Here is a 10,326-nt window from a genome sequence, read left to right as displayed (position 1 = left end):
TTGCATAGAGGAATATTTGTTCGTGACATTAATTTTTTTTTTAGTGAGAAAGTTGTCATTGTTTGATTTGAATGGACTAGGGCAAGGTATCTATGCCCACTACAAAGGGTTCCTTATTTTCAGTTCAAGAGTGGCAGACACAAGGACCAGTTATCATATGCAAGAATCCTTTGTTCAGTTTCCGCGCTGGGAAGGTAAACAATAGAATCTTCTGCAGTGCACAAGAACTCATCAGTTCATTTTCAGAGTAGTATGTACTTCCAGAGGACCACGATCACTATGAAAGAGGAGTGCTGAGCAATGGGTCTTTGTTCCGATTCAAGGTGGGGCCGTATGTATAGCACTAGGACCCTGTGAAATTTGGGAAATTTGCCCAGAACAAGAAGAGAAGTAGGGCAAATTTTGTTCAATTTCATGCCGGGGAAATGTTAGGATTAGGATCCCGCCTATTGGGGAGGAGTCGTTGGTTCCTCTTTAGAAAGAACGGATTATAAAGCAAATTGTAGTCCGGATGCAAAGTGTCAGAAGAGCCTTTGTTCAGTTTTGGATTGGGGCGGGCAAAGTGCTGGCACTAGGACCCGTCGCAGGGAAGGAGGAGCCTTTGTTCAGTTTCAGAGTCGGGCGGATACCATCCCAGGCACTAGGACCCGGCGCAGTGCGGGGGGAGTCTTTGTTCAGTTTTAGAGCGAGCGCAGCTGCAGCTTCAGAGCCGGAAAGATCTCAATGGGAGCAGGGACCATGGCGCTCAATCTTAGTAATAACAGACTCGCTTTACTCACAGCCTATGAGGATGTCATCAACGAGAAGACCTCCACCGACTGGTAAGGGGATCTCGGCACAGAGCCGTCGGGATATAGTAGGACCAGGGGCAAGCAGTGGAACGGGAGTTGGGGATGGAGATGGAGAGGGATGCAGACGGTAAATCATAGCAGATTCCGGCTTTGGGGATTACCTCCTATTGCAGACTTGGGAAATGCACCAGCGCCTCGCTCCGGGCGAACAATAGGGCATCATCGGATGCGAGGAAATATCAGGATACAACATATAAATACAAATTTAATTAGTAGCAAGTTGTATATGGTGTATGTGTTATGAAATAAATATTTGAATTAACTCTATAGTAATTTTATAACTGATTAAATATTGAGTTGTCTTAATTAATGGTATGCCTATTTAGGAATCGTCCTCGATACCCTTGAAATAACTTTGCTTAACATAACCGTGAAAAATCTGCAGTTAGCCATGCTTCTTAAAGTGCGATTTGGGATTTATTTATATTTACTGAAATATTTTTTATAGTTAACCTTTAATTGTTTCAGTTGTGAAATATAAAATGCTGCTTGCAATGAACTGGGTAATCACTGGTGGTAATAGAGGGCGACGCCAGTACCTGCGGCGCCTGATTCGCTCTGCTTCTGGTCGGAAGTTGCTGTGTCGAAGAATATGAGCCTGCAGGCTGTTGTGTGATGGACAAATCTCTTCTTCCACCGCCCTGTGATTACCGATAGGTGACAGTCAGTAAAGCGCAAACCTTTTTCTTTGTTACATTGTAACGCAGACTGAAAGGATCACGTAGCTGATCAGATGCAAATCAGACCGCAATTTATGTCTCTGCCCGCCCACCGCCTTTCAACACTACCACCCACGCGCACTTTTATTAGGGCTCATTTCGGTACCTCAATATCTCTGCAGTGTGACCAATGCTTTGTGCGCCTTATCTATTCGCCATGTGCAACGTCTATTGCAATTGTTCATTTTAACGGAGTTATGAGACTATAATGGTTATTCCATTGACCAGCGTCTTCCGTGATTTATGACAGATAATGCAGTTGGTATGACTAATTATAATAGGACATGGAGATAAGATTATGTGATTAGCAAATGATTTTTGAATTGCATTTCAAGCCTTCTCAGCAAAAGTAATCAATTTTATTTTTAAAACACGGAAAAACGTAAAAGTATTTGCATCACTCGTTGCCTAGGCAACCTAGTCAGTCTGAAGGGAATGTTATAAAAATTATGGCATTGTGTGTTGTACATGTGGTTTTCAGTAATGGTTAAATAATATGGAAATTGCTTTAGCAGCAAAGTGGATTACAGTCTTTTCCTGGGGCCCATGGTTTGTGTTTAAATGAAAACCACACAGAAGTACTTCAGTATTAAAGCTTCAAATGATTTGTCTGCATATTCTTAATCTCTGGATTAATACCTTTATTCTATCTCATCAAAGTCACATCCATTTTGGAGAACTTTCCCATAAAAGAACTGGACAAGGACCTTCATATGGCAGAAGATCGGATGTGTATAACACATTGCTTGCTCAGCCCAGATTTTATGCCATTAAATTATATCCTATGGACCTAGTGCACAGACCTCTCCACCTGGTGCCAAATTTGGTTTTTGCAATTTTGCTCACTCTTGAATGGGGAATCATTTCTAATCAGCCTGTGTTACTAAGGCAAATATAATCAAGCTAAAATATGTTAATCACTTGAAAATTCAGAATAACAGAATTTGTACAAAAGTTCCTTCTATGCAAGTTCTTGTCTCGTTTGCATCTCTTTATTTTTAATGCTTTCATGCTTTGGTCATTATTCTCACATTCCCTCACTGTCCTTACACTTTACACTTTTAAATGTTGCTAAGCTGCCCACCTCAACAACTATTTTGAGCAGCTCATTCGAAATGTGCACCATCCAGTTCATGCCTCCGAGATCCTTTCTCAGTTCCTCAGCTGGAACAGGTTCCAACATAGTGTTAGAATCAGTCAGATTTTTATGGAGAAAAGTTACAATGCACTTTTGTGTTTTTGTTTGAAAAGCTGATGAAAATGTGCAATTGATTTCCACATAAAGCTGTAGGCTTTTCCATTAGAGAGCCATCATTTTTGTTGTTTACTGGTCTCTCCTGTTACTATTTCCCCTTGTGTACTTATTCCCTGCCTTTTATCTTGTATTTCAGATTTTTTTTCTGTAAATCTTATTCATTCTATTCTCTGGTTGAATCTCAGGGTTGTACATATGTACTTTGATAATTTACTTTGAACTGTAGTAGTAGCTTGTGTTTGTTTAGACCACCTTATTTGTCAGGCCTTTCTTTGGCAAACATGATTTTAATTCTGAATCAATCATATTATTCATTATCAGCAATGTCTGCTTCATAGATCTGTTCTTATACCTTCACCTGGATCTGCCAAGTCTGTGTAGCTTTCATTTCATTGACAAGCATATCCTTGCAAACCACCTTAATATAAACTAACCTGATCTCTTCCATTTTACTTGACTGATTGGTATTTTGTGATTGATTCCTGTGATATATTGAAGTTTTTGAGTCTGCACTTGCTGCGGTGATTCCAGTATGGTTTGATCTTGGCTAAGTCCTGGGTGGTATTAGTGCATAAGGAAACTCTGGTTAGGCCTTTATATTTAAAAAAAAATTGTACTTTTATCATAGATTATAAAAATATACTCTGTCCATACATGTGGACTTCGATATTTTTTTAAATGTACAAATACATGGCTTTTTTAAAATCGCAAGATTTTGTTTGTTGTTCAATCATCTCCCTGTGCAACATTTTAACCATCATTTTGAAAATTCCTTAAATGAGAGTATTTGACCGAGATGTGTGTCCTGTCATTATTTAGGAAATTGACTCTTTGATCAGAGACAGTCATCTTCCTGATGTGTAATATTTTAATGAAATATTATCTGTTCTGTATTTCACATTTAGAAATCAGATGCTTTTAAGTATTTTGTAATGCAAGGGCGTTCTCATTTAGGTCTTTAGTAACTGACCTTGTGCATTATCCTTCAGCTTTCTTGGTCTCTGAGGCATTTAATACAGCATAATGGATAATCCTCCAATGCTGTCTTCCACAATCCAGCTGAGTATGACTTCCCTTTCTTGGTTATTAACTGCTCATACATACAGTAATCAGAGAATTTCCTTCAGTCATTTTCATTCTGTTGCTCCTTACAATTGCCTCTGTGTTGTCAAACTGCATTTCTGATATCCAGTCTTGAATGAGGCAGAGTTTTCTCATGCTAGTGACTGGGAGGACAAAAGCTTTTGTTATCTATCTTTTTATCTCCTTTCTGAACATCATTAGACAGGACCAGCTGGTTTAGGACTTCAGCATCATATTTGACATCTGAACTGACCTTATAACTATGATATCACCTTCATTCCTCTTAATCTCTCAGGGCTGAGGATGATTTATTTCCCCTCCAATTCTATGGGTTCTGAGGTGTTAAGGCTCATGACATGAGATCAGTTACAGAATCAAAGTTTTTTTATGAAGTCAGATAAGTATCATAGATGATTCTGCTCACTGCAACTTCGAGTGTTGAGAGAAATCTCGGCTCAGATGGATGGAATTAACATGGAGAAAAGTTCTTTAACTACTGAGAAAGATTAGTTTAGTCAGACCCTTGTATTGACTTGCTCTTTTAGCCAACTGCAAGGAGTTCCTTCTGTAGTAATTGCATACAAATCTGTTCCCTGGGATGTCGTTCTCTTCAAAAGTATGCAAAATGTGAATTTGCATCTGCCTCTTTGCCAAATTTTCGATGTTCATGGATACAAAGGCCTTCTTGCTTTTCTATTGACGTATAGCCTTATCAACATTTTGTTGTTCTGGGGTGATCACTGTTCCCTCTAAGCTGTGCAGGTGCACAGCTGCGCAGTAACTGAAATGCTCCTACTCACGTAGCCTTTGTTGCAGTGTAACTGGAATTTTTAAAATGTAATGTTAACATAATTTTGAAATTTGTTAATATAATGCGTTACTGAATAATATGGCCTTGTGGCCATACCCACTCATGGGAAAGGCTTTGGGAGTAAACCCTGAGGACAAATCTGGAGCTGGAGTTCCTAAGGCAGTCTGACGTTGCCTTCAACCTCATTCTGGCAACTCCTGTGATGACACTGGTGGCAAGCTGTATTGGCCCTTGCCCTTCCCTTGGACAACATCGGTGTCGTGGAGAGGGGAGACTTGCTGCATGGGCAACTGCTGGTGTTCTGTACAAGGAAGGAGCATGGTGACAAGATAACCCTGATTAATTGCCGTAATGGTGTTGATAATGACAGGTAGAGAGATGACAGGTCAGTGGCTGAATATGCACTCTGCTAGTTTGAGTATTATAGCAGGTATTCACTGGTCCAGTCAGATAAGTATCTCGTTTTGTTTATGACTTCTGATTAAGGTGTCAAAGACATGGTCATAAAATGATCCACTTGTCAAGAGTACCCAGCATTTGCCCTTCCCTTGCAGTCACAGTGCTTTGCTGTGCAATTAAACCTAGGGGAATGGGTGACAAAGGTATCCATGTCCTGCAACTTAAGTGATGTGAATATAAGTTGCTTAAATGTTCTAATTGTTATCCATGACTTAAAAATGCAATAATTCCATAAATAAAACAAAAGGAGCAAAATTTGACTTTGCTTGTTGGAAGTCAGTGGAACTAAATATGCAAAATGCATATCTCTTGTGGTTACTAGTTCTGAGGTGTGTATGTAAGAAGATTAAGACAGGTTTTGATTCAGAGTTATACTACATGGAAATAGGCCCTTTGGCCCAACTTGTCCATGTTGATCACCATGCCTCTCAATGATAATCCATTTGCCTGTGTTTGTCCATGTTCCTCTAAACATTTCCTATCATCCATAATATCCAGGCCATCTTCAAGGAGCGATTCCTCAAAAAGGCAGCATCCATTATTAAGATCCCCCATCACCCAGGACATGGCCTCTTCTCATTGCTACTATTAGGAAGGAGATACAGAATTGTGAAAGTACACACACAGTGATTTATGAACAACTTCTTCCCCTCTGCCATCTGATTTCTGAATGGACATTGAACCCATGAGCACTACCTCACTACTTATTTGGTAAGGGGTGGAAAGTTGAAGGGGGATATTAGAGGAAGGTTTTTTACTCAGAGAGTGGTGGTGCGTGGAATGCACTGCCTGAGTCAGTGGTGGAGGCAGATACACCAGAGAAATTTAAGAGACTACTGGACAGGTATATGGAAGAATTTAAGGTGGAGGGTTATATGGGAGGCAGGGTCGGCACAGCATTATGGGCTAAAGGGCCTGTACTGTTCTGTATTGTTCTATGTTCTACTGCTTCTACCTCTGTGGCAGCTGGTACCATATACTGTACCCACCATCTATTGTGTGTTTGGGGCGGGAGGGGATCTTGCCCCTTCAAATTCCTTTTAAATCTACCCTGCCTGGACTTTAAATCTACGTTGCCTTGTTTAAGATTCCGCTACTCTGGATGGGGGGGGAGAGCTTATACATGTTTACGTATTATATCAATTTGTGGGAGGAAATTAAAATTACCTATTTATGAAATTTCACTATGATCTAATCAAAAACCTGGAAAGTTAAAGTGTGCCATCCAATAGCACACTTTTTTGTACGTCCTCCTAATTAAAGTAGCGGAAATCTGCATCGGAGCTCACAATAGCCTGGTACTGAAATAAGTGGTAAAAGGATATTCTTTGACATTGTTTTTGCTACCTCCTTATTCACTCATCTTCACAGACATTGGAAGCTAATTAGTTGATCAGCTGATTCAAACTTTGATCAAGTGTTATAATTGGATGTTATCTGCAGTTCAAAAAGTGTTTACTTGCACTTTTTGGCAGCTGAGGTCATGAAGCAATTGCTTTATTCAGACTGAAGCTTGGAGTTAGAAAAAAATGCCAAATACAAAGAATTCTTTTAAAGTCAAAAGACTGTTTGACTGCCTTAATTCTCCCATCCAGCAGGCCCATCTAGTCCATACTGGTCTTCTGCCTAGTTCTATCTTGCCTGTACTTGGGCCATAGCCCTCTAATCCAGATATTAATCTAAACTAAATGGCTTGGCATTAGTTATGTAACTTTCCTCTTGTGCCAATGTTTGTTGAATGGTGTTTAATCTGTTGCTCACTGAACTTGGTGTTTTCAGCACGATTGTTGAGCACTGCATGTTGTAGCCACAGCAACAGGGTAAGTGAGAGGTGGGTGTTAGGTTAGATGATCCTGTGGATGTGGGTTGGTGTCAAAGGAATGGAGAATTGCAAATTCTACATCCATACTGGAAAAAGTAGTGCAAGAAGAAACCCAGCTACAATTTTGCTATTGGGAAGCTCTTGGAAACTCAGAAACAGAATTAGGACTGATACGGACATGTGTGTTCTGATCAGATTTGTAAAGTTAACATGTATTTTTTAAATATTTTTGAAAAAATAGTTTGTAGTGTTTGTAATTTATTACTAAGTTTAGATTCAGAGAATATATATATATGAAGCATACAGAATCTTTGACGTCATGAACAGAAGCATAGAGTGCAAAAACCAAGAAGTCTCAATAAACCTCTTTTTTTAAAAAAAAATTTACCCTTAACTGGTGTTATGAACGTAATACTTAGGAAAACTGTCAAGGCTTTAAAGGGGTCATGGAGTGAGTTGTACTGTGATTCCTTTGACTAAATCCCTCCTGTGCCCTTTCTAGAGGACTTTAGCTATGTGGATAATTTGAAAAAGTTGAGTTCTTCATGGAACAGAGAAGTTTATGAATAATTTGGAATGGAGCAAGTTTGGGAGGAAGTGGATAAAAAGGAAAAAAAAATCCCTTTGGTAAACAATCAGGAACCAGAGAGGGTAGAATGAGGTTAACTGGCCAAAGAATCAAATGTGACATGACAAATTTTCTTATGCAGTAAGTAGTTAGGATCCAGTATGCATTGCCATCAAAATAGTGGAGGCAAATTCTTTGTGCTGTTGAAAATAAATTGTTAAGTACTTGAATCAAAAGTTGGTTTTGAGGAGAACATGGATAAGGTAAGGCTAGCTGGAGTGATGTGTCCTTTGTGTTGATTTCAACAGTGCTGTCATTTTGCCATTTCTTGCCTTACAAATGTGCTGCATTACAGTTGGCCATGCTGCAATTAATCTGGAACAATTAAATCCATCAGTCCATTATATCAAGCTATTTTATGGTTCCAAGTTGGCTTCTTCAAATCTAACTGCACTTTCTCATTTAGAAATTTTTTTTATACAAGCTGCTGAATTATGTTGGTTCCAAAAAGTGATGGGATATCCAATATGCTTGTTATCGAGCAAGCTAGAGCTGTAAGGATTTTTAAAGTATTTGGATATTTGCCCTAATATTTGCCTGTCAGTCATTTTTTATATATAATGCTGTTTAACATGTTGGGATGTTAGGTGCTATATAAGAGGATGTTATTGCTGTTCTTGAGTGAAGTTCCAATGAAGTAGGTGTTTTAGTGAATTTAATGTCAGTCCCTCAAGAGAACCAAACTGTGATGGTTTTTCGTTTTCAATATTTAAGAACAGTTGTTGGATGAGAGAGAGTTGGGATTCCATGCATTCTGAAAAATAAGAATTAATTTCAGTGCTATGTCTTTGAAGATGAGAAGGAATGGGTAGACCACAATGCTTGAAGGTTGGGAGGAGCAAAAGAGGAAAGTGCAGAAGTGATTGATTTACAAATTGGAAAAATGCCAAGATAGCAATCTTCCAGCTTACAGTTGAATGAGGAACTTTATCAGATATACATTTATAATTTAAAAAGTTATATATTTGTAGAGCACATAAAAAGGTTTAGAAGTCTGTGTAAATTGGGAAGCTGTATTCTGAGCAGAGGGTAAATGAGCATCTAACAGGAAGATATAATGGTGGGGGGAGCAAAGCCTATATTCCAAAGGCAATGGTAAAGTAACAGTGGAAAATAAATATTGCCTGGGTCATATTGGCATTACAATTGGCGTTGTAAAACTATATTCAACAAAGTCACTATTGTATGGGTAGTAAAATATCAGTTTGATAATTCATGAGTGCATGTCACAATTATAATCTGATAACTCTTTTCAATTGTGTCCAGTCCTGGTCATTGAGGCTTAAAAAAGAGGTATTTAAACCTGGAAGTGGTGTAAAAACAAGCCATAAAATGATATTAAAATATTGAAAATTCACTGATCAAAGCAGTCTTGAAAGTCTTCTTAGCTCTGAGAAAGTATTCTATTGTGTTTTATTTATCTTTAATCCAGGTGAAAAAGATAAATCTGTATAAGTAATTGTTAAAGTAGAAGACTGATATTTTCTGATCAAAGCTTGTAATGGGCCTGGACCAGGCTAGCAAAGACAAGCACTCGAATTATACAGCAGCCATATTTATGCTGTTGTTGGCCACTTGACAGCTAAGCTACAATAGACTGAATTGCTGACCGTATCTATATTGTGATTTTGCGAGTCCTTTCAGACTGAATTGTTTTTCTCTGAGGTATGATTGTGTATCTATTTCATTTGATTGCTGTGAATTAACACCCCTCATTTACATTGCATTAATATTTTGAATGTTGCATTCAGATCTTGGAATTCCTACCATCCTCAATTTTGGCCTTAAAGATACACATGCAATATTTCATGTTGAAAGCATCGAACAGTACAAGGCCTTTGGCCTGCGACATTGAATTGACCTTTTAATTTACTCTAAGATTAATCTAACCCTTCCTTTCCACATAGCCCTTCATTTTTTGTTTCATCCTTGTACCTATCAATGGGTCTCTTAAAGTCACTAACATATCTGCATCTATCACCACCTCAGCAGTGCATTCCATGCACTAACCACTCTGTCTGGGGGGGAGAAAAGCCTACCAGTGACATCCTCCCTATACTTCCCTCAGATAACTTAAAAATTGTTCCCCCTCATTATTAGTAATTGCTGCCTGGATGAAAGATGCTGGCTGTCTATTCTATCTGGGCCTCTTATTATATACACCTCTATCAAGTCACCTCTCGTCCTAATTTGCACCAAAGAGAAAAATCCTGGCTCACTCATCCTTTCCTCATAAGACATGCACTCTCTTAACAATGTAATATTATGGTAAATCTCCACTCTACCCTCTCTCAAGCCTCCAAATACTTCCTATAATGTGGTCTTAAAAGCCATCCATCATGGCTTTTGAACTCCGTGTCCCAACTAATGAAGGTCAATGCATCTTGCATCTTCTTAACCACCCTATCAACTCGTGCAGCAGCTTTGAGGAATCTATGGATGTGGAGTCCCAAGATCCTTCAGGTCCTCCACACGGCTAAGAATCTTGCCATGAACCTATTACTCTGCCTTCAAGGTCAACCTTCTAAAGTGCATCACATTTTTTCCTGGATTGAACTCCATCTGCCACTTCTCAGCCCAGCTCTGCATCCTGTCTTTGTCCTGTTGTAAACAGTCTTCTTCACCATCCACAACACCACCAGCCTTTATATCATCTGCAGAGGTATTAATCCATTCTTCCACTTCCTCATTAAAGTCA

The 10,326-nt window shown here is 38.9% G+C and overlaps 1 protein-coding gene across 5 annotated transcripts in view; it reads left to right on the top strand.

Annotated features, from left to right (window-relative positions):
- Nucleotides 1-523: 523 nt before the first annotated feature.
- LOC132405358 (drebrin-like) overlaps nucleotides 524-10,326 on the top strand; it is a 190,145-nt gene continuing 180,342 nt past the window's right edge. For 2 of the 5 annotated variants that reach the window (XM_059990107.1, XM_059990106.1), the window contains exon 1: nucleotides 754-821. Coding sequence is in view for 3 of the 5 variants with exons in the window: in XM_059990104.1 (XP_059846087.1) it covers nucleotides 724-821 (98 nt within the window). In the remaining 2 variants the exon portion in view is untranslated. Of the gene's footprint in view, nucleotides 822-10,326 lie in introns of all 5 variants that reach the window. The other 3 variants (XM_059990104.1, XM_059990103.1, XM_059990105.1) reach the window with 3 other exon arrangements.

Source organism: Hypanus sabinus, chromosome 15 (genome assembly GCF_030144855.1).
Source record: "Hypanus sabinus isolate sHypSab1 chromosome 15, sHypSab1.hap1, whole genome shotgun sequence".
In the NCBI taxonomy this organism is placed as follows: domain Eukaryota; kingdom Metazoa; phylum Chordata; class Chondrichthyes; order Myliobatiformes; family Dasyatidae; genus Hypanus; species Hypanus sabinus.
This window is presented reverse-complemented; position numbering and strand designations above follow the sequence as displayed.